Below are 24,600 nucleotides of genomic sequence, written 5' to 3' on the forward strand. Positions count from 1 at the left end.
GATACTTAACAAATTAGACCATATTTGGTCAACAATCACCGAGTCATGATACGCTCAATTATTATTATTATTATTTTCTTAGCATACCCAAAAATAGCAAATTCTATCCAAGAGATAACATAATCATATCATGATTGACCTGAGAATCAATAGTATACACCTTCCCTTATTAACAAAATCTTTCATTATTGAACAGCATAGTCTTTCATAATAACATGTTACCAAAACACAGTCAATATTTTTGACCAGTTTAAATTGACTCAGTCCATCATATTTTCGCTGCGCAACTCTGATCAATATTCTCCAAAATTTCTTAATGATCCCAGATCATCAACATTTTTTTTTTAATAATATCCAAGCAAAATTTTATCCTTGCTTTCCAAGAACACTAGGTCATGATTAACCCTTGAGATAGTTGATGCCGACTTCAGCCCCGTATCTCACATTCTCTCCCCCTAAAAAAAATTTCGTCCTCGAAATTTAAAAGATCTAGGCCTTTCAAATTAGAATTGCTCAGCCCATTGAGTAATATAAATCCAAGATCTCATTCTCCTCGATCAAAATCAGTGTGATAGATAACTTTGGATCAACTATCAAAAATTTTCATAAAACTCTCAAGATTAACACTAGTTAAGTGACTGACTAAAATCTCATATTGAAATTATCATCTTGATGCATGTTCACTCGAGATCGGATCAGGATCGATTCACAACAGGATTGATTAAAATTAGTTGTGTTTGGGATAGAACTTGACATAAAATAGATCTCATACACTTATCGTGGTAGTGTGCTGATCCCTCAAAGGATAATGACCAACCTTAGAATCAAATCATTATATGGCTAGTAATGTAATTCACAAAATAAACATGTACTGATGATCATTAGATAGCAACGGTCTATCTTAAAAATGATTTGCATCAAATCACAAAAGCAAGTCTGAGAAGGCAAAGTATTGATACCATGATTCAATATGCCACAAAGCTTTTAACTTAAACTTATAAATCATAAGATGAGAGTAGATAATGCATGGTTTATTCAGATACTTAACAAATTAGACCATATTTGGTCAACAATCAACTAACCCGAGTCATGATATGCTCAATTATTATTATTATTATTTTCTTAGCATACCCAAAAATAGCAAATTCTATCCAAGAGATAACATAATCATATCATGATTGACCTGAGAATTAATAGTATACACCTTCCCTTATTAACAAAATCTTTCATTATTGAACAGCATAGTCTTTCATAATAACATGTTAGCAAAACACAGTCAATATTTTTGACCAGTTTAAATTGACTCAGTCCATCATATTTTCGCTGCGCAACTCTGATCAATATTCTCCAAAATTTCTTAATGATCCCAGATCATCAACATTTTTTTTTAATAATATCCAAGCAAAATTTTATCCTTGCTTTCCAAGAACACTAGGTCATGATTAACCCTTGAGATAGTTGATGCCGACTTCAGCCCCGGAAGCGTGGTGGGCCCATAACCCACAGGTCCCAGGATCGAAACCTGGCTCTGATACCACCAAATCTGTCACGCCCCGAGCCCGAGGCGCGGCAGACGCCGCACGCCCGCACGGCGGGCCGCACAGGCATGCAAGGTATCGGATCATATCAAAGCAAATTCAGATGTTCAAAACTGACATAATTATTTAAATTTATTCAAAAGCAGTCTTACAAAATTTCAAATAACATATGATTACGTAAGTCAAATACTTTAATCAATCTAACTAAAAGACCAATAACTGAAGGAATCGTCGAAAAATCTAACGCACTCCTCAATCCCGTGAGATCAAGCCTCTGGATATGAAAAATGGAGAAAATAGAATAATGAGCTACACTAGCCCAGTAAGCAACAAAATACCCCAAAGTGGGGTCAGAGCATATTAGATCAAAATACAGGATAATGTCTGGAATAAATCATAAATAACATCGTTTTGTTGTTTTCAAAACTTATTATCATTTTTCCAAAAACTCTGATACCAGAATCTCAACATAATAGGCTACGGCCACGTAACGCAGTGGCATGGGTTGCACAGAGTGCCAGAAACCACTATTGTTAGTCATCGGTGGAAACGATATCCAGAAACCACTATTCTAATCACCGGTGGCGCGGTGTCGAAACCGGTTCCTCACAGATTACAAGTCGACAGGTCCAACGTATAATCCCCATTGGCGGGGCCAGAACAGAACAGAACAGATCATAGCCATGCTGAGAATACATATATATATATAAAAACAGATTTCATAAATTTTCCAGTCATAGTTTACGGATTTCAGAGCATAATTTTCAAATGAAATTTAACATGCCAGACCCATTTTACTAAATACAAAACATATTTCAGAATTTAATCTATTTATCAAATAATTTGAAAATTACACTTGAAGTATTAAGTTATTTACCTCTTCTCGCTTAATCCCTACTTCAGATAGGCGGATCAGGTTCACCTGTTTAAATTTAATTAATTTCTTGTTAATTTCAGAGCTAAGCAAAAATCTAAAAATAATACTACTGGGCACGGCCCAACAGGGCCCAGAGTTGGTCTATAATGAACATGGCCCGATAGGGCCCACAGCAGACACGGCCCAATGGGCCCACATAGACTCGGCCCAATAGGGCCCTCCCAAGATTGGCCTCTAATTTGTTCATTTATGCAATAAAATTCGTTTCAGGGACCAATGTCTAATTACGTAGCACCGTTCCGTAATAAAACTTGGGTAAAAGGACCAAACAAATATAGTTGAGGACCTTTATGTAATAAATCTTTCCTACAGGGATCAAATACAAATTTCAGAATACCTTTTTGTGAAATTATATACTGTCAAGGGCTAAACTGAAAAATTCCATTTATTGGCCAAATGGGTTCGGATTTTGGGTTCCGGGTTTCGGGTTCTGGATTCGGGTTCGGGTTCCGGGTTCAAATTTGAACTGGGCCCAAGTTGGGCCCACAAAGGTACTGCCCAACTGGGCCCAACTGGACTGGACTGGGCCCAAGTTGGGCCTGCAATGGATAGGGCCCAACGGGCCCAGTTTGGCCCGTGATGGGCCTCCTCCTTCCCCAAACCCCCCACGGACAGGGGAAGAAGGAAAGACAGAAGAGAGAGAGAGGGCCGGCGGGGTGGCCGGCCTGGGTGGCCGGAAGCCACCCCTCGGTCGACGGCCAGCCGACCGCCATGGCGGCCGGCGGCCATTGCAGTGGCTGACGGGGAGGAGCAGCAACCGAGGTGATCTCGGTTGCTGGGGCTGAAACAGAGAAAAAAAATCAATTATTTTGGCAATAGAACGAAGGCAAGGATGAGGGAAGCTCACCGGCGATCGACGGAGGTGGTGGGTCTCGGCCAAGGGAGGCTCGATCCGGCAGCTAGCAGCGGCGACGGCGGTGGGGCTTCCAACGGCCAAACTAGATCGAAAAACAGGGGAATAAGAAAATCAAAGGAGCTGGGCTCCCAGGGTGGCTGAACTCGATTGAAGTGGCGCACGCGGTCACCGGAGAAGAAGGAGAAGCAGGGAAGAGAGGGGGGAAGGAGCAAAGGTGCCCGGTGGAGGATCCAAGGGAGGACGAAAGGGGGTTTTATAACCCCATTTCAACAGCTCTCCGCCGCGAAAATCATGGCGATGGGGCGAAATCAACGGCCGCTCCTGCGGCCATGGGGTGGCTGTGGAACAACCGCGGGGCTGCCGCGTAACGCCCGCGGCGCCCCGCCCTCGCTACGCCCGAAGAAGCCGGAGGGGATCGCGTCTGCGATCCCCTGCTCTGGCCCCTTCCAAAAGGGGAATGAGGCTGAAGTGGGTTGGGGCTGCCGACTTCAGCCTCGTATCTCACACGGCTTCTGTAGGCTTTGAAGTTGAACAAATGGATGTCAAAACAGCTTTTTTTTTCATGGAGATTTAGAGGAAGGAATATACATAGAGCAGTCAGAAGCATGGTCTGCCATATCGGTCCGTACGGGTCGGTACCGACCGGTACGTACCGATCTTGCCTGAGACCGGTACCGGATTAGCGTGGAATCTGGTACCTGTAGGTTATCGTTGGAGAACTGGTATGGGACCGGTACGGGACCGGTATGGGGCCGGTACGTACCGATCCGGACCGCCACTGGTATGCCGACCGGTACCGGTACAGCGGTCCTTAGTCAGAAGGATTCAAAAAGGCCCGTAAAATATGTTTCGGCTATAAAGCCAAGTAGTTGTAGTTGTTACAGAAAAGATATCTTGAAAAAGGTTCTTGAGAGGTTCAAGATAAACAAAGTGAAGCCAGCTGGAACTCCACTTGTTTCTTACTTCCAGTTGAGTGCCAAACAAAGCCACTTAAATCAAAAGAAGGATGAAATAAAGAGTATCCCATATGCTTCAGCCATTGGAAGCTGCATATATGCTATGGGGCTCACTAGACTAGATATCGCATATGTCGTTGGCTTAATGAGCCAGTTTCCCCTAAATCTCAGGAAGGAACGTTGGGTAGCGTTAAAACAGATCTTATATCTTAGAGGCACTTTTAAAAGGTGATTATGTTGCGAAAAAGGCAATCTTGTGCTAGAAGGTTGCATGGATATGGATATGGCTGAAGAGATAAACTCAAGGAAGTCTATTTCAGGTTACTTGGTATCTTTTGCAAGGATGGTGGTGTCATGGCAATCCAAGTTACAAAATGTGTGGTCTTATCTTTTTGGAAGCTGAATTTTCGTTGCTACTACCAAAGCTTGCAAGAAAATGTTACAAATGAAGAAGTTTGTTGATGAACCAGCATTAAAGCAAAAAAAAAAAAAAAAAAAAAAGGAAAAAACACAAAACAAGAAAAACATTGGAAAGAAAAAAATCGTAAAATCTTATTTTTGTAATTATGATTGTGTGCCTCTATATTTTTTTCTAAAGATTAGTTCCTAAAAGTATAATATTATAATAAATATAATATTTTATATCTTTATTATTGTATTATACTATAAATATTATATTATATTATATTATATTATATCATAAATATATTATGTTATATAATATCAAATTATGTTATATTATTATGCTATAGTATATAATATTATATTAATATATTATAATAATATTATATTATATTACAGTAATATTATATTATATCATATATTTATGTATTAATATATATTATATTTTATTATTCTTCGTTGTATAGTACTATGCAATGTCCTTTATGATCATTTTGTCATAGCAAAAAGTATTTTCTCAGTTTGTTTACCAAACACATAAATAGTTTTTTATAAAAACTCTACTTCAAAAAGCTCTACCACCAACAACTCTGTCAACTAGGGCCTAAGGTGTCAAGCAACATGATTTGGGCAAGAAGTGCCGTGAAATTTAAAGCGGGTCGGAAAGCAAGAACAAATACAATGAATGAGAAGGATTTTTTTGGGCAACATTGCTCCAAATATCAATTGGATTGGGCCAGGCTCACATCTAGCCTAACGCAGCCGAACCCAAACTAGCTTCAAGTCTGTGAAACGTTGCCCAGCCTCAACCACAGCTTCAATGTTATCAAATATGATGGGCTCTCAAGAGACCGTTAAATCCACGCTATCTACAATTCCCTCGCACTCTGCTGATCCCAACTCAGAGTCAGAGAGGCGGAGGGAAGAGGAAAGAAACAGAGGGAAGGGAAAATGGTCTTAATCTCCGCTTCCTCCCCCCTAATTTCCCCATTCTCCTTCCCTTCAAGAAAAAAACCTCTTGTGGCCTCTCCCACCGTTCCTCGTACCAGAGAATCCTCTCCACGGTTCCAATTCCCATCGCGTACCCTCCGCCCGACTCCTCTCAGAACCCTCAAATGCTTATCCCGGAGGCAATCCACTGAAGAGTTCGAGAGGCTCTTCTCCAACCTCAACCAGGCCACCATGAAAAGAGAGCCGGGTATTCGCTATTCTCTCCAACTCATTTTAACTACTTAAGCTTTAGAAAACTCGGTGGGCCGTTTTCAGGGGTTTCTTTTGGATATCAGGCAGCGTTACCAGTGGAATATTTTTGGTGACCGGCACGACGGTAAGGATTTCTTATTCAACTGCATTTAAATGTTTTAGTCATGCAAATCCATGAACAGATGAATGATATGCAGTGATATCTGATATCAAATGCTGATCTAGACAACATAATCTATTCTGAAGATTATATAGTTGTAATGTGTTATTTATGGCTGTGTTATAGTAATCGTCTTAGTAACATGCGAAAGATTTGAGGAAAATTGGGGAATATAAATTGAAGAGACCAGTGATAAACTAGGAGAGGATGAATGCCAACAACCTTAGTAGACAAAGAATCTAACATAGTTAAGGAACTAGCAATGCCATTTTAAGCCCCAGATTCAACAGACCAAGAAAAAGATGGTTAAGGGTGAATTCTGACTCCCTGAAATTACTTAAAGCTTAATGATGAGGTGAGGCTCTCTGACCTGCATCCTGTAGAGAGAGAAGAAGCACAAGGAACGAGAAGAGGAAAACAGTGGAAGAAAATTCCACAAAGATCCTATTAGCCAATCAAAACAAGTTTGTTTGAACCACTTGCATAACAAAATCCAACTGAAAATAGAAAGCCTGACAAAAAGAAAAAAAAGGAAACATACTAAGATTACTTGACTATAAAATCTGCTGGCCCCTGCGAGGTTTGGCGGAATCCAACTAATCATAGTATTGGTTGGCTGTATTTTACGCTTCATCAGGCTCTTCTACCTTGGCTCACGTTGAAGCATGGTGATTTGAAGTTCCATCAGACTGAATCACCAACTGCAACTTGCAACAATGATTTATTGACCCCAAGCCAGTTTCCATTTAAATCGCAACATGCATTCTGGCAACAGACAGCACTTTCTTAGACTCTGAAGCCTACACTAAGACCAACACCACCACAGTTGCCTCCACCATGACCCTTGTGAACAATATGATGCCCGAGGCCATTGAGCACTTCACCAAGACCACTAAAGAGATACCAGGGGAAATAGACTGATCTCTCACCTGGGAGAAAAAAATTGATACTTGATGAGACTGGATTTGTACTCAAGGTAGTATCTCATACGGGAAGGAAACTTTACTGGTGGTAAGTATAGGAGCCTGCACATTTTTGATTATCGAGGTGTGACCATGTCAAGACTCCAGCCACATGGTATTCCTCTCTTTACTTCCTTTGAGTTTCATATCTGAGTGATTCATACAAATTCAGTTGTTCAAATAGTCTCAATAAAGAAATGTAGTGGTTGGCAAAAAAAAAATTTCTTGGAGGACTAGAATTTTAAAATTCAGCTTAATTACTTTTCTGAGATTGCATTTCAGAATCACATTATCTTAAAGGCTTTTGAAATTTTGTTCAAGTCTTCAGAAACATTGCAATGGGATTAATCTGCTTCTCCATGTCATGCCACAATCAAGTTGTAATATGTGCATCTTCATAATCCCACTAATCATCCTCTCTTGGTTAAAAAGGATACTTGAGTACTTCTTCACTTTAACTCTCAAACACACAGGGTCAATAGTTGCCTTTGCATTCTGTACTTGCCATTGATTCAACAGCGCCTTTTAAAGTATTAAAAATACATATTTTGGATATGTGATTTTGCTGAAATAAATAAACTAGTTCTCGTATTTTTGAGAATCTTGGGTGACTATGGAAAGAGAACGAGGAATAGCAGAGGTAGGAGCTCAAGTAGTCGCAACTTTCAACCTTGAAGTGCACCCACTAATAAATTCCTACCTTTGTGATGCCCAATCAGCACATCTTTCTCTTGATAGCTGCTCAGGTGAAGAGAAGGCCTTCAAGCAAGAATATGTATGATGTGAATCTCACATAAATTTATAAAGAACAGGAAAAGGTGGAACTTAGCTTTAGATCATGCCAGTGCTAAGATTTTGTTAAACGAGATTCAAAGTTTTGGATGGAATAATCCAAAGGTGATTTATCTTAAGAATTTTCTATAAGATCATGTGGTCACGCATGGACTTACACCATGGATCAAATAGGCCTTAAAGGCTAGAAGCCTAACACCAATACATTACACATTCTCAAACACAGACACACAAGCATCACATGCAGCAATTAAAATGCTTTCTAGAAGAGAGAAAATAATACCTGGAGGAGAAAAGATCAGTACACATGTATAATATGTAATAATATCAAAGTGCAGCAACAAGTATCAAAGAAATAAAGAAGAGAAGAAAGAAAAGGTATTTGCACCTATTTATTTTTGCTTTGCTCTTCTGCTTTTCTATCCCCAATGTAATGCCAAAGGACCAAAATGCCTCTATACTTCAGCAGTCCACTAATAGGTTAAATATATATAACATGACTGCTCATTAGTCTAGAACTTGATAAGGATGGGCCTTGTATTGCAATAATCCTAAAACATCCTTCTAATGAATGAAATCTCCCTTCTCTAGCAAATAGCATAGTTCAAAACTTTGTTTTTTTTTAATTCTGGACGGAGGAGTACTTCTGGGAAAATTCCACTGATTGATAAACATATAAATACTATCCATTATATACAATGCAATACTTGTATGAACCAATGTTATCTTCTACATTGCATGTGATAACTTGAACAGCAAACACTAGATATGCAGAGGTGCAGTGTTTCATTTTCTGCACATGCACATGCTAAACACATGAACATGTGATGCACGGGTTATTCTTGCAGTTAAAAATGAAAGATATTTTTCACTGATATACATACAAAATACAGGCAGATAGCAGGCCTTGATGTACCGGTAAGATTGCTCCATTGCAAGGTCCGCAATCTGGCTACCGGGTACTGTATCGATATTTATCGATTCGGTACAGTACGGTATACCTCTATATAGAAATAGCTCTCCAACCATTTTTCTCAGTTTTCATCTCAGTACATACAGACCGGTACGCACTTTGGTACACCTTGGTACATATCGGTACACCTCGGTACGGATGGTACAGAGCTTGTACTGAATTGAAAGTGTGTTTTCTACCGATTTTCTGCCAGTACATTACAGTATGCCCCATACCAGGAGGTATGGCAGACCATGCTCTATTGTGACTTGGGTGTTACAGGTTCAAAACACGAAAAAAGCCTATCCACACGCGGGGGAAGGCTGCACACATTTGATCCTCCCTAGACCTCCGCAGTAGTAGGAGACTCGTGCATAGAATGCTCTTTTTACATACAAAATACAGGCGCACAGTGTGTTTGTGTGTTTCACCCTTCTGAAAGAATAACTCATATTTCAAGCATATAGTGATTCATCAGTGGTCTTTGTTTTTCTCTATCTTGTAGATATTTATATATATTTTCTTTGATAAGCTTTTTCAATTGCCATTAAATTTTGTAGGTAGGTGCAGGTATCCTTGCTATCCCTGCAGTCACACAAGAAGCTGGATTTCTGGCCTCTGCAATAACATGCATTCTTTGCTGGATATATATGGTAATAGCTCATTATAGATTGGGTAAATTATCAGAGCCATCCTTTAACAGGTGACTGAAATGCCACCAAAGAACCTTCTAAAAAGGTGCAGCTTTTTACATGAATCAATGATGTTGTTATTAATTTTGATGTAGTTCTGCTTTAATCACAGTCCATGTAGTTTTACTTTCTCACAGGAAAGCAATGGTAATTTAGCACTCCATGTTATGTAAACAATTAAATTTGTATTTGAAATAAACTGTGCCAATATTTTGTCCATCTTCTAATTTGCAGGTTGTGACAGGATTGTTGATTGCAGAAGTAAATGTAAATACAATGTGTGAGCTTGGTTCTGGAGGTGTCTCATTGGTAACTATATTGTCTTTTTATATGAAATCTCATCTCTCCTACCAAAGGCTAGTATTGTCTGTTTTAATACTTCATTACTTCAGATTTTCATAATTCTGCTTGTTTTTGTTAACTAAGTTCTTTAGTACCTTTTCTTTTCTTTCTTTTTCTTTTTGATATTAGTGCAGAATCAAGCAGTATGATTCAATATGATTGATCTTATGGTTTTTGGACAGGTTGCTGATAGCAATCATTTGTTTGTGTAGACTTTCCTTCAAATATTTGCAAGTTTATGGTTAATTGCTAGTGCAATTTTATTTATACAATAAACCTGCAAGAAAAACAGAGTTCTGGAATATTCCCTTCAGATTGTCTTTTATATTTCAAAATACTCTCAGCTTCTCTCTCTCTCGCATATATCTCATATATCAAAATACCTTCTACTCAACTCAAAAAAATCCTCCAATTAATGAAAGAGAAGGGGAAAACAGCACCCAGCTCTATCCCTGATTAGGATATTTAAAGAAAGAGGGATTTCAGGGTTAAGAAAAGTAAAGTAAGGGGGAAAATCAAGGGAAGGGAGCTGTAGATTGGCTATTAGACACGACGCTGGGCTGCGAAAGACCTATGGATGCTTTGCACAGAATTTAATTATTATGAACCCAACTTTAATATTCAAGAGATGGGCCTGTCGTAGAACCTGAAAAGCTAGTGGGTGGCTAAATTGATTTATCTAATATATTGCAACATAAGCTTATGCAACCAAGGTGCATCCCCCCAGTGTTTCTCTAGACCTGGAAAGAGTTTAGATGAAGGGGAGAATCGCAAGGTTTGGTATATGGAGCTCTTCGTGTCAGAGATACAAATCAATAAGAAAGAAAATTCCAATTAATCATTTAATTATAAAGATGCAACATGCTATCAAACTTTATGCAATGGTCATATTAGTGAGAATACTAATATGAGGAACAATAATATATCAAATAATAGCCAACTTAGTATTAATATACCAACTACGAAGTAAATGGATCTTTCAACTTGTAACTGTGTACTCCATGTATACTCAAGGTATATGTTAAGTGTCCATGGTGTTCTTACATATTTGCTTTCCTATATTCTTTTGGTATAGTCCTTCTTTTACTTTCGTCTAGGGTTGATGGTCAACAGTCTTTCTCTTTATGTTAAGCCCTAAATGCTTGTTAGAACCATGCTGTTTACCTCTCAACTATAAATGAATGGGCATATGTTGTTGCTAATGTTCAGATTATGAAACGGAAGATATTGCCAGTTACTTAATTGCAAAGATGATTTTTTAGTTTGAGTCATCTAGGGTTTCACCACAATGAATATAGTTCCTTGTTGTTAATGAAACATGGAAGTATCTGACTCTTAGCATGTTCAGATCCATATCTATTTCACAATGGCATATATGTAAATCCTTGGATGGGAAATCATCTATTACATGACATCGCTTGAATTGCAACTCAGATTCATGGGCATATAGATGTGTTGTGGCAAGAATAGAATGCAGGTACCTGCACTGGATAGTCTATCATGACTAATACAGCGATCATTTGCTGGCTTTGGTGATAATTCAGGTGTCAATGGCCACGAGAACGCTTGGAAAACTTGGAGTTCAAACTGCTTGGTAAGTTCACAGATTGCAACATATTGTGCTGAGATTGTCAATTCTAAATCTGAATCCTTGTGTCATAATTCACTAGAAGGAAGACCATTCTGTTTGATGAATGTTGAAAAATTTTGTTTGCACGAAAATGCCTGTAATGAAACTTGCTGACAATAACCATAGTTTAAATAAGAAAACTGGATATGTATTGTAGGACAAGGTTTGTTCATTATGGTACAAAAATTATCTTGAATGAATGTTTAATCTTACTAAACATCTTAGTCCCCTAGATCTTAAATTGTTATATGTTCTAGTGAACAAGTAGAGTATTATGCCATGGCTGCTATTACATTTGAGGTTATCCATATTTGACCATTTCTCTCTTATGGGTGACAATCTCCATTCTCACTCCACCTTTTTGGACAACACCAAAATGTCCCAGAGTTGTCAACAATCCTCTGTTCCATGATCTAACCAACTTCTCAAATTTTGATTGCCACTTTACCATCAACTCACTCATACCTCTACTTTATAAATGGCCTAGGTCTGACATTTTTCAACCTGTCACATCTCCTTGCCACATTGTTTATGCATGCCTCAGTATGAGTCTAAAAGGTGGTAGTCTACATACCATGGATCACTTTTATATAGTTCAGGTCATATTTTACAATGTCTGACATTCTTTCATTAGCTACACATATACAAGGCGCGGGGTGGATAGTAGAGGTTTATATATAGCACAAGAGATAAGCTAATAAAAAAATATCATTCCTTTGATCCCTATGCACTTATGATAGATGGGGGACTTTTGCTAATTTGGTTGAATCATAAAATGTGTTGCTGTTTTTCTTCAGGGCTCTTTGTTAACAAGTTTTACTAAAACAGTTCTATGTAAAATTCAAAATAAATGAGTTTCATTTAGATGGTTGTTTGATACTTTTCCACAAAACACATGTCACCTAAATTGGTTAATTAAAACTTGAAAAAACAAGTTTTATGAAAACGGGTCCATCCCTAATTTTCATAAAAGAGGTTCACAGATAATGATGTTTTAGTATTAGTTGTTTAGGTATCATAGGAAGGACAAGGTATTCTCTGTTGTAAGTACATACTTGTCCCATGAGGCCCATGAATAGTATATAGCCCTACCTGCATAAACATATATTAAGTCATATCTACATAGACTCGTACACAAGCATGTATATATACACACACATGATCGTACTCGTGTTACATTTGTACATATTACGTGCATACAGACATATATAAATGTTATACTTTGCACTCAATTGGGCAAACTGGCAAGCATTTCTTTGTTAAATCTGTAAAAACGATTTAAAGAAGGTACTCAGGCAAATTTAGTAGCAACTAAGTACACATTATACCTAAACATTGTGGATTCATTTGTGCTTCTATGAACTGGCATAGGCTGAAAAAATTAGCCACAATATTTTGAAAAATAAAAATGCTATGATGTAGCTACAAGGCCTTGGAATCTAGGAAGAAAACCTTACATTGATGTGCTTCTTGTCCTCGAAATACATTCATACTCCACTGATTTTGAGAGAATTGGAAGGAAAGGGAAGTGATCGTACAGTAGCTAAAGCTTAATTTTTGGATAATCTTTTCCTTAGCTGGATTTATTTTGTGAACTTAGATATGCATTGTCACACATATTTCAAATTGAGACATCACAGCTGCTTTGAATCCACTGCATCACCTCTATCTTTGGCCAAAATTTTTCTAATCTTTCAGCTGGATAATTTGCTTCAGCATTTTTTTCAAGGTGTTGACATCATTGTTCATCTGCCTGCAGCTTGTCGTACATATTTATACATTATGCTCTTCTTGTTGCTTATGTGGCCCGTTCTTCAGAGATTTTGACAAATTCCTTTGGCATTCCATTGTATGAACCTCAACTTCTATTTTTTCTCGTCAGCATCATAAAAAGAAAGAGAGAGTGTTAATATTCCATGTTAATCAAGTTTATGCTTTATGGATATTGTACTTAACTCTGAATGTTAGATGTAATAGTGTTCTACTTTCACTAATTTACCTTAACTAAATTTTATTTTGGATAGATGGCATGTTTCTTGTGGCTTTAGTTTTATACCGTCTGCTTGTTCCCATGCATTCATCAAAACTGCAAGTTTGTGGACTTTTATGAACTCATTTAGATCCCATTTGGCATCACTGCCTGTTTCCAGTTTTCAGGTTTTGTTTTCAAAACGTAGAAACCAAGGCAGAAATTACATTGGTAACCCAATTTCTTTTTTTAATTTTTTAAAAACCCTTTCTCAGTTTCTGGAAATTATGGAAACTAAAAAAATCTGGTTTTCAATTTTCTTTTTTGAAACCAAAACAACCTATGGTCACCATCGCCCCTCAATCACTACTGCCACCACCACCCTTGAGGGCCCCTGCTGCTGTCCACTGCCTGCTGGCCACTGCCACTACCGGCCACTGCCATCCGCTGCGGCTGCCAAATGCAACCCAAGTGACTATCAAACAAGTTTTGACTTTTTATTTTTAAGAAAGGAAAAAAAAATAGAAACTGGTTTAGTTTTCATGAAAACTAAAAACTGAAAACTAGAAGTGATGCCAAATACAACCTTAGATTATCACATCATGGCCCATAAAGGACTAGAAGTTAACTCAGTTGTATGGACTTGTAGGATCAATGTAAACATGCTCATTCAAGCCATGTATCTTTACATTAGCTAGATATCTTTCAATTTCCTTATTGTTGGTTCTTGTTTGCATGCTCATCATCATCATGTATTTTGCATCAGAAGAATTTTAGCTAAACTCTCCTGATATAATTCTAGCTCAACTCTATATGAGTTTGAGCTTCTTTGTTTCTAATATGAAACCTTCATTTTTTTTTCCATCTAGCTTGTGTTTTATGGAAAGAGTCTCGGATTTGTATCATGAAATTGGGAAAGACAAAGCCTGGACAAAGTAAAACAGTGAAAAATTTTCAAAAAGATATTGGGAAAGCTTATCGTGAAGAATGAAGATAAATGTCAAAGAAATGATTTAGTCAAACTCAAAACAAATGGATTAAAGCTTATATGCTATGGTGTGATATGTGTATATTTGTCTTTCTGTATTTCATATATTTATATTTATGGATATACATGTCTAGTGCATGTATCTGTTTTCTCTTTTTTCTAGTGAGTGGGGGGAGGGGGTAACCAATAGGATTAGAGTTTAAATTCCACAAACAAAAACTTGAATAGTTGACGGAGCATGCTAAGACTTGTTTTGAGGAGATAATTGCTTGAAAATCACTCTCCTTGGCCATTCATCTCACAAAAAGACATCACAACCACAACCACCACCTTGACCACCTCTTTGCATGCTTGGTGTTGTGATTGCAACTGCTAATACCATATCCAACTTATGTTGCATCCACCACCATAATCCTACTATGTTTGTTCATCCTCAAGCCTTCTCCTTTGCAACAAGAAAGGGGCATCTAGTGTAAGTTGAGCACTAATTGTCAGGGCAAGAAGGGCTATGGGGCAATGTGTTAGTTGTTATATTGCCAACATGTGGGAGTGTGATTCTTTCATTTATTTATTTATTTAGGGTGAGATTTTGTATATATTCAACATTGGTTTTGTAATAGAGCAAGGTAATTGGCATCACAAATATGCATTTAGTGGATCTAGCCAAGGTTTTAAATCCCATGGGATGGGGAGTGTCTCAGTTTCTCCATGGAACGGGATGCCCCAGTCCCACCTTGTCCTGGTGGTAGTCTCAGGTACCCTCCATCTCTTTCCCCTTCTTCTTTCCCATCCTCTCCTTTCTTTCTTTCTTTCTTTCTTTCTTTCTTGTTCTTTTTTCTTTACTTTCTTCTTTCTTTCCTCCCTTTTTCCTTACCTTCCTTTCTTTTCTTTTTCTTCTTCTTTCTTTTTCTTATCCCCTCCTATGCTTCTTTCTTTCCTTTTTCTTCTTTCTCTTTCCTTTCTTCCTTCTTTCCTTCCTTTCATTCCTCTTCTTGTCCCTTACTTTCTTTCCTTCCTTTTTCTTCTGCTTTCTTTTCACCTTTTCTTTTCTTCATCTTTCCTTCCTTTTTTTCTTTTCTTTTTTCTTCTTTCCCCTCACGAATGAGTTTCAGAGTCTCGACCCCATCCCAATCTCATTTTCTCACAGAAACAGGATGGGACGGCTGAGACACTCCCATTCCCCTGAGACTTAAAACCTCGAATCTAACTGAAGGGTGAGGAGCAGGCTCGGGATCTTCTTTTTTTTTTCTTATTTGACTGAAATTATCAATTACAACATTCCTACATACATATGTATATACAATTGCACCTTCATGTGCAAGTAGATAATTACATTTGTAGTTATATACAAGTACGCATAGTATTTATCCAGAGTTCTTGTTCCGGGTCTATCCCACTTTCCTGTTTTTCCCTTTCCCAAATACATGAAACATAGTTCTTTGCACTTTCTTCGTGAGTTGCATGTTGTCAATTGCATTCTAATACTTCCAGCTATTTCTCTGTTCATGATGGAAGGTAGGTGATATTTTGCAGATGGGAGAGCGCAACCTTGTTTTCATTGGTTTTTGGAGGCATATGCTACTTTGGAAGGTTATGTGGCTGTGTCTTCTCATTTCCTAATATGTTCAATTAGGCTTATGCGTGTAGACAACTAGACAAAACTGTAAGTATCACTAATATGGATTATGGAAAGTTAGCCATTACAGATGTCAACCTTTCCAAGGATGATTCTATCATGGAAGTCAAGGCTAAAGATAAGCTCTAGTTTTAAGCATTCTCAGTCTTTTAATGATTATATATTTTGTGGGAAATATGAGAATATCCCCTACCTTTCTTTATATCTTAAAGAATAACATGGGGAGCATTACCTTTTTAAAGTCAAATTAGAAAACTCTCCCAATGCAAATGCTAAGGAGTGAGGTACAAACCAACAAACCACTTCTGTTGGCAAGAGATATGATAACAATCTCACATGACTTACTAAACTATATTCATATTCTATAATGAATATCAATAGTAACCTCTAGAGATTTGATGTTTAAGTCCTCGAAATCAACATTACTTTTGCTGATCATTATATATGTTATTTACTTATGCATATTTAAAAAATATATAATTAAATGTAACTATGACCGAGGTTCACCATACTGGTGCATACTGCCTCATACCAGGTGTACTCTATTGTATGGTTACTAAACTGAGAGTTGATAGTCCAAGATCTGCCGTACCGGTACTGGTCGGCGTACCGGTGGCGGCCCAGACCGGTCTCGTACCGGTTCATACCTGTTCCATACCGGTTCTCTAATGATAAGCTACCAGTACCGGATTCCACGCTGATCCGATACCAATCCCAGGCTGGACCGGTACATACCGACCGGTACGGACCGGTACGGCAGACCATGGTTGATACGAAGTCCCAGTATGCTGAACTGACCTCAGTATCGGGCGTACCAACATTGTACTAGCATGGTACCGATATGAGGTCTGGTACTGAGACAGGGAACTTTAACCATAACCATCCATCCTTTTTTGCCCAACTATTTAGGGTCCATTTTGTGGATCCTTATTTGCCAAGTGTTCTTATTTATGGCTAACTCTGGTGTTATTCCTAGTTTCTGTATGCCCTTCTCGCAATCTCCATCCTTATTATCTCAGACATTCCCTTCTTTTTCTCACAACCTTCAACACGAATTAAAACACCTTTTCTATTGTAGCCTTTTCAAATCTTCATTATACCCGTTCATACCATCTTAATTGATTTTTCATTATGTTGTTCTTAATTTGTGCAACTCCTCTAGCTCCTCCTAACATATTCATTTCTTAATTTATTGTTTCTAGTTTTATCACACATCCATCCTTTCTAGCTCTTTTCTTGAATAGATATGAGCTTGTTTATGTGGAGGGGTTTATATATTCTTCATCTTTCAAGCTCTACAATGACTCTGAACTTACATGTTACTGCAGCCAGCGAGTTATTGGTGCAATTAACGGATGTTTGGTATTCGGTATTATCGTGTCTTTCACATTTCTTGTGGTAACTCTCTCGTAAGAATAAATATCTTTTTCTGAAATCTTTATATCCATTGGTATCATTTTTTTAAAATAAAATTTTGAAGCTATATGACTGTGGTGTTTGTCAAATTAGAACCTTATGTGTTATGCAATGCCACTTTTGTTTCAAGAGGTGTCATCCACCATACCTACCATCTTCAATGTGCCATCATGTTGAGAATTGGTGTCAATTACCATTAAGAAAAAAAAGCCTAAGCTAAACTATCTTTGATGTCATTAAGGATTGTCTTTGTTTAAAACATTTACTCATGTTTGATAGCTACATATGCTTCTGTGAGCCAAAGCATCTTAACTTTGCTTTGCTAATACTGATAGCTTCATGCACCACATGTAACTTTAATTTTGAAAAACTACATTAATACTGACATATTCAATTATGAATCTTAGTGGAAAATCAACAATTTCGTCAAAAAGTTGAACCATAGGTGATTTGAAATGTCAATTTTTTTTACAAAACATGTTTGTCATAAAAAATCAACCATCTTTGTCTCAAGACTTGTAATGTTGATCTTATCCATCCAACAATTTTAGAAGCATATCATTTGCAGTTTCTTATCTTTCACATGTTTCCATACTCATGTAGAACTAGCCCAGAAGAAAGGTGCATGGATCTCACTAGGGGCTAGCCATGGATCAGCCTGGCTTGTTATGATACTCAAAACTAGCAGGAGTGGTCATGCTTAACAATTGAGTAATATTGCGCAGCACATACAAATTGTCAAGCCAAATATGGTGACTCATTCTTGACTAACGTGACCTTGTCCCACAGCAATTATATGATAGAACTTGTTCTGGATTTTATCAGCTTTCCATTTGATTCCAAAGTTCACCCTTCTTATGTCGCAGACTGGTTGTTTATATACATGAGTATACAACTTCAGCACTTCAAAATTGTTAAAATGTTTCTTTGATAAAGATTGTTAACATGTTGCAAACACATTTTCGTTATAATATTCCATATTCCTCCGGAATGAATAATAAGCATGCTCTATACTGATAGGCTTAGACAATATTTTAGGGAGTGGCAAGCGGAGAGCTGCAATGGAATTCTCTCCTTCAGGCCCATTTTGAGGCCATCCCACAAAGTATACCGATAATTGCACTTGCTTTTGTTTACCAGGTAACCCCAACATAACACTTATAATTGAAAATTGAATGCAAGTAACTCTGTCCATTTGCTACCTTTCAGAATGTAGTTCCAGTTCTTTGTACAAATCTTGAGGGGAACTTGTCAAAAGTGAGGTGAGAATTCTTCTTTGTGAAGTTATTATTTGTACTGAGTAGCTGCAATTTTGTTTGGGAACTTCCAATTTTGGATGCACTTTGTAGTTGCTGACAAATGACATTGAATGCTTTTCTCATTGTGATTAATTACTATATGATCTGTTAAGGTTCATGATCTATAAATTCAAGTCCAAGCTAATATTATTATTTTTGGATTATGTGGCGTAAGGATTGTAAAAAAGCACTTAAAATCCAAAAAGGAGTTTTAGCATCAAACCTTGTGAATAACAAACATTACTTGGATGAAGGATAAAGCACGTGAAGACAATTACTAGAAAAGGGGATGCATTCCAAAATGGAAAATGTGCCGCACAATAGGATTTTGTTATATAATGTGGTGATGTACTGTTAGAACTTCAATCTCAATATTTGTAAATTGCATCTTAAAGAAAAGAGATGTAATTAAGAAACTATACTGGAAAAAGCATAAGGTCATGCTGAAATAGAATTACATGGCTAAGAGGCTTCAAAAACAGATGTAAACCCAGAAGGCACTCCACATATCTGGTTGTAACTTCGGAATTGGCTTCCAAGCTTTAAGCCCCTCATTTCATGTAACATGAAACATTGAAACTACCTTCTAGTTTCTGGTCATCTCAAGACCTCGAGATAATATGTCCTCGTAAGTTCCAGCCACAGCTTAAAACAGCAAATGGTTGTTCTGCCTGAAAACTTATCTAATAAGAGTTTAGCAGAAATTGTGTTTTAAGTTCGTTAACCACATCAGATACCAAATACCAACTTGAATAGCCTGCCTCATTATTCTTATTTTTGTAGCATACGGTTCTGAAAGGCCATCTGGACCTAACCTGCAACTGGGGTTTGAATTTAAATACATGCATCTTCTAAAGAAAATTTCACTGCATTATCCATCGAAATGATCAAAAGTTATTTCTCTCCACCTGGTTTGAAGGTTTTATTATGTAGTACCATTTTGATGTATGGAAGCTCATTGAAGTTCGGAGATATTTTACCTCCAAATTATGTCATTAAAGAAAGCAACCATAAAAAGACTAATGGTCATCTGTGATCTGACCATAAAGAACTTTGACCATTGGGCTGAGCAAGCTTCCAACTTTCAGAATTGATGCCTTTAGAACTCTAAGTGCAACCAAACCCGAGAGTCATTAGTCTAACAACCTTGACCAATTTAATTTTTTTGTAACCTTAATTCTTGTCTCTGTAATTACATTTGCTCATCTATTTATTGTACTAGGTACACAACACAGCATGGCCTTTTTGGTTTGTCTTTGTGCTGTTCACAGGACTGGACACCTTAGCTTGGCCTTTCTATATTACATTTACCCTACACATAATGCCATCAGCCAAGTTGAGGCTGCATCAAATACCCTACTTGTTTGTTATACATCTCTCTCTCTCTCTCTCTCCATATATATATATATATATATATATATATATATGTGTGTGTGTGTGTGTGTGTGCATATAGATACAGATGGATAGAAAAACAAGATGTACAAAATAACTAAAATTTGGGGTTTATTAATTGATAAATAAATCTTCAGGCACTACTACTTGATAGGATTACAATCATTGGTCAAATATTCTCTCTCCTTGTTCCGCAATGTACATTGCACATGTTAGGCTTCCGGTACATATTTGCCTGCATATTTCAGTGTGATGTATTTATGTGTGTATTGTGGGTAGCATATGCATACATTTTTACCCATACATTTGTGGTGGTGGGGGATGAGGGGCATGATAATGATGCTAACAATTTTTTGGCCATAGATGTGCATGCTGATTGATGCCTAAACTTAAGAGTTGGTGCTAACCATGGTATGCCGTACAGGCCCGAACCGGACGGTACAAAGCGTGTCGTACCGTACTAGCCCAAACTGGGCGGTACAAAGCACATCGTACTGTACCGGTTCGATACCGGTATCCGGTATGAATGACATACCAATACTCGGTACGCCAAAAAACTTTGCACCGTACCGTACCGACACTGTGCTAGTGTGGCACGAGTACGGGGTTTGGTACCGAGACGGCGAACCTTGGTGCCAACAAATTAATGGCTTGTGCCTCATCCTTCTACAGAGGAACTACCTCGGCAACACCAATCCTTATGCATGTCCATGGTCAAAAAGTTGTTGGCTCCACCACCAACAATTTTAAATAAATGTCTGGTATGACTAATTCAGGCACATTTACACACACATGGGTGTGTTGGTGCACGTAGAATGCTTTTGACATTGAAGTGACCGCTAATCTTACTTCATTGTATTCGCATGGAATAGAAAAGGCAAGGAGAATTTTGGTCATTTATCCAGTGCATAATCAGTTGATCTTACATTTTGGATGCATATGATGCACTGGTAAAATGATGAGAACATCTTTTAGCCTTTTCCATTCCATTTGATTAAATCCCAATTGCCAGAGTGTATTAGTTATATTGATGCTATTTATCTACAATATATGACATTTTGCATGTGCACATGTTGCAGTGCATGTGACTGGGTTTATAATACATACTTACCTATAACATGTATGAGTCTTTCATTTTGAGGTGCAAAAGATGTTATATCTTTGACCATGCTTTTTATACTGGTTAGCAGATTTCCTTGCAGCATATTGGGTAATAAAAATCCAAACATCGAGAAGGTTGTAGTTCAATACCGATTGCATAGTATCATCTTGCACTCATAGCATTTCCTAAATCTATCCAGAACATGTACTCTCTGTATGATATTGCAGGACTGCAATTGTCTTTGGCACTGCTGTTCCCCTTGTTTTGTTTCTTATTTGGGATGCTGTTATTCTTGGAACTATACCAAATCTGAGTACAAGCAGCAGTGATGTCAGTGACCCATTAGAGCTGCTACGATCCAACAATGGAATCGTTGGAGTAAGTTTGGCTGTACTTGTCCTAGAGTATTACCTGGTCATGCTCTAATCAGGTGACTGATATGGGAAGAGGAATAATGTGATGAATCAGTCTTGCTTTTCATGTAATATCGTGCAGCCAATTGTTGAGGCATTCTCATTTCTTGCAATAGCCACATCATATATTGGATTCGTTCTAGGACTTTCAGACTTTGTTTCTGATTGTAAGTAGTTTCTCCATCTGAACTTTATTTCATCATTTAACTTGGATAATATGATGTTATAGAAAAGCACATGTTATATCACATTTGAACATGTGCACATAAAATGATAACAATTTGTACATGCCATGCACATGTCTAATCAGCAAGCGTGTACTAAGCTTACCATCGTTGTACCTTATTTTTTATTTATATTTTCTTTCCTTTTCTTCTGTGAGAAATTTGCAGTGCTTAAACTGCCAAGTGGCCAGAGCAAACCTTTCCCATATCTGCTGACTTTACTACCACCTCTGGTATTATCATTGCTTGATCCAGAGATATTTTTCAAAGCCTTGGATTTTGCTGGAACTTATGGAGGTAACTTTCCATGCTAAATTATTTTTTTCTATATTCCATGCAGAAGGTAGGCGTGAACTAGCAGATTGACACAATGTTAAAATCCAACTATCTTTATCTACTTAAATATATTTCATCAGCTATATTTTTACTATCTAAACTCCAAATGTAAATCAAGCATTCAGAGTATTGCATGTAAATTTGGAACTCAATTAGAATGTTAAAATTTTGTTTTTCTCACCACCATCTCCCTGCTTGGAGCTGAACCCAATCGCCAAATGGCCTAATTTATTTGAGGCTGACCAGACACATGCATGTATATGTACACACACGCACAAAAATACATACATACCCTGATGCAGATCCAGATCATTAGGGCCTTTGTGTTACGTCGTCCCAAAGTCGGCATGTGAATTTTTATGCAGTCATTTTAGGCCTTGTAGAATGCATCCAATGGTTCAAATTTGCAATTTTTGACTCCCAACACTAAAATCCATAGTAGGTGTAAAGTCCTCTCTTTAAACTCTATCTATTATATATAATTCACTACTGCAATTTTCTATTTTGTTTAAGCAGTTTTTCTTTTTATTAAATTTGACTGAAGTCCTTTTATTTTATTCATTCTGCACATGATATGTTGTTGTTTGATCGGTTAAATTCGAGCTGTGAAGGCTGCAAGAGGTTATAGAATTTTTTTGGAGATTATATAGGCTAAGTCAAAGCAAGGAAGGTATATGGCATACAATTTCAGTAAGAACATATCTGGTGAACAAGAATTTACTCAAAGTTTATGACCTAGATTATTTTGATGTTTGAATGTATAATAAAAAGTGGTTAGCTGGAGTTGTTTAAATAGAACAGTAGGTTGCAGATTGTTTCCTTCCAGTGATATCACATTGTTTTTACTATATACTCGTTAATATAACACATCTGCAAACCTATTTATGCCATCTATTTTATAACAATGACTGTTTGCCTTCAAACAGTAAATTGTTAGACTTATTAGGCTTGTTAATTTTAGTGGCCATTGATGCACTCACATTTTATTTCTCAAGAATATCCACTTTATTGACTGGTATCCTGTGAGTTGTGGACTTGGGATTTAGCTTTAAAGTATTCTTTTTTCAGTTTTGGTGCTCTTTGGAGTTCTTCCAGCTGCGATGGCTTGGTCAGAGAGATATTTAGATGCCTCACAATCTCCAAGGCTTCCCCCACTGGTTCCTGGTGGAAAGTTAACTCTCTCCATTGTCCTCGGAGGCGCCCTGGTTGTCATATTCTCAGAGATATACAAGGATGTCATAAACCAATAGAATAGAAGATGGCACATTAGTACATTAGGAGAAAAAATTAACAGCCCACAAGAAAATCTCCCTTGGAACATCTCAGATGTCTTAAATTTGTTATGCGATGTCATGTAAAAAAAATATGCTACTTTAACATTTTGTTGCTTCTTGATTTTATACTATTCCTAAGGTGGTGGCTGTTTGGCTTGAATGTTCTCGAGAAATGGTGACTTGCTTTCATAAATCAAAATTGCTTCTTTATTGTTTCATTCCAAGTCTTGGGAATTGATAGCATATACTTACCATGTAAATAACAGGTATGGTTAATTGCCTAGTTGTCTCAGAATTCTCTAAATCAAACCCGCTTTCTCCTCCATTTGTCTTGACGGCGCAAGTCCACGTAATCTTTAAGTTTGTGTTGCTGCTAGAATTTAGGTTGAGGTGGGTCACTGCTGAGATGTGCTGAGGTCGGCCAAGATCGAGATACGCCAATATCGGTTGATGTCGAGGTGCGACGAGGTCAGCAGAAACCAAAAAAGGCAGAAGATCAATCTGTATAAAAATTCACTTGCCAAAGACTGTTTGATGCTTAAATTAATAATGACCTAGAGCGGTACTTTCAAATTATACTTCAAACGTACGATGATTTGACTTTCTCCCCGGTGAACTTATTCTTCAGATTTTACGCAGAACCCTCTGCCAAATCAAGGAGAGTTACCAAGTTGAAAAGCCGTCACAGAAAATTTTTAAACTTTGTTTGGTCATACTTTGATCCATTAAGCTTAATTTACATAAATGATAATTTGCAGGTTTAAGAAACTATTCCTACAGTTGGGAGCTTAGTCAAGACGAGCCACAACAATGATATCCTTCTTTTCTCCAAACCAGTCTCTAGCCTTACACCAAAATCCTTCTTGAAGCTTTCAACAATAATTCAGCATTACTTCACTGCATTTAATCAAACTAAAAGACAGTCTTTAGAAACAAACAACAATTGTTTCAGGTCATAATCTGATCTGATCAGCTGAACAATAAAAGATGGGGGAAGACTGTCATATCTAACTAGTTAAACTAAGTTCAATGAACTTCAAGTTTCGTTACACAATAAAAGACGAAGACTTCTGTAAAAGCACCGTCAAACTCTTATTTAGGTAAAAACTGCTTTAATCTTCTTACCTT

At 37.5% G+C, this 24,600-nt stretch overlaps 1 protein-coding gene across 5 annotated transcripts; it reads left to right on the forward strand.

Annotated features, from left to right (window-relative positions):
* Positions 1 to 5,570: 5,570 nt before the first annotated feature.
* On the forward strand, positions 5,571 to 23,690 carry LOC103720558 (tyrosine-specific transport protein). 5 transcript variants are annotated; one of them, XM_008810319.4, is made up of 14 exons: positions 5,573 to 5,887; positions 5,976 to 6,016; positions 9,319 to 9,411; positions 9,685 to 9,759; positions 11,337 to 11,386; positions 13,182 to 13,271; positions 15,913 to 15,969; positions 17,344 to 17,413; positions 18,470 to 18,571; positions 18,641 to 18,693; positions 21,453 to 21,603; positions 21,721 to 21,805; positions 22,031 to 22,159; positions 23,267 to 23,690. In XM_008810319.4, exons 1-14 carry the CDS (start codon positions 5,641 to 5,643, stop codon positions 23,446 to 23,448), a joined length of 1,425 nt encoding a protein of 474 aa, XP_008808541.2. In that variant the 5' UTR covers positions 5,573 to 5,640; the 3' UTR covers positions 23,449 to 23,690. The 5 variants fall into 5 exon arrangements, with proteins under 5 accessions (XP_038975073.1, XP_008808541.2, XP_038975071.1 ...); XM_039119145.1 differs by lacking the exon at positions 23,267 to 23,690 and having other exon boundaries at positions 5,571 to 5,887; positions 22,021 to 22,159; XM_039119143.1 differs by lacking the exon at positions 9,319 to 9,411 and having other exon boundaries at positions 5,574 to 5,887.
* The last annotated feature ends 910 nt before the right edge of the window (positions 23,691 to 24,600 follow it).

This window comes from Phoenix dactylifera, unplaced genomic scaffold, assembly GCF_009389715.1.
Source record: "Phoenix dactylifera cultivar Barhee BC4 unplaced genomic scaffold, palm_55x_up_171113_PBpolish2nd_filt_p 000491F, whole genome shotgun sequence".
Classification (NCBI taxonomy): Eukaryota; Viridiplantae; Streptophyta; class Magnoliopsida; order Arecales; family Arecaceae; genus Phoenix; species Phoenix dactylifera.

Excerpts from the sequence above, each read along its gene's own strand:
- LOC103720558 (XM_008810319.4), top strand. The coding sequence starts at position 5,641 with ATGGTCTTAATCTCCGCTTCCTCCCCCCTAATTTCCCCATTCTCCTTC. Across the intron at positions 5,888-5,975 it reads CACCATGAAAAGAGAGCCGG|GCAGCGTTACCAGTGGAATA; the intron begins GTATTCGCTATT and ends TTTGGATATCAG. Across the intron at positions 13,272-15,912 it reads AATTCCTTTGGCATTCCATT|ATGGGAGAGCGCAACCTTGT; the intron begins GTATGAACCTCA and ends GATATTTTGCAG.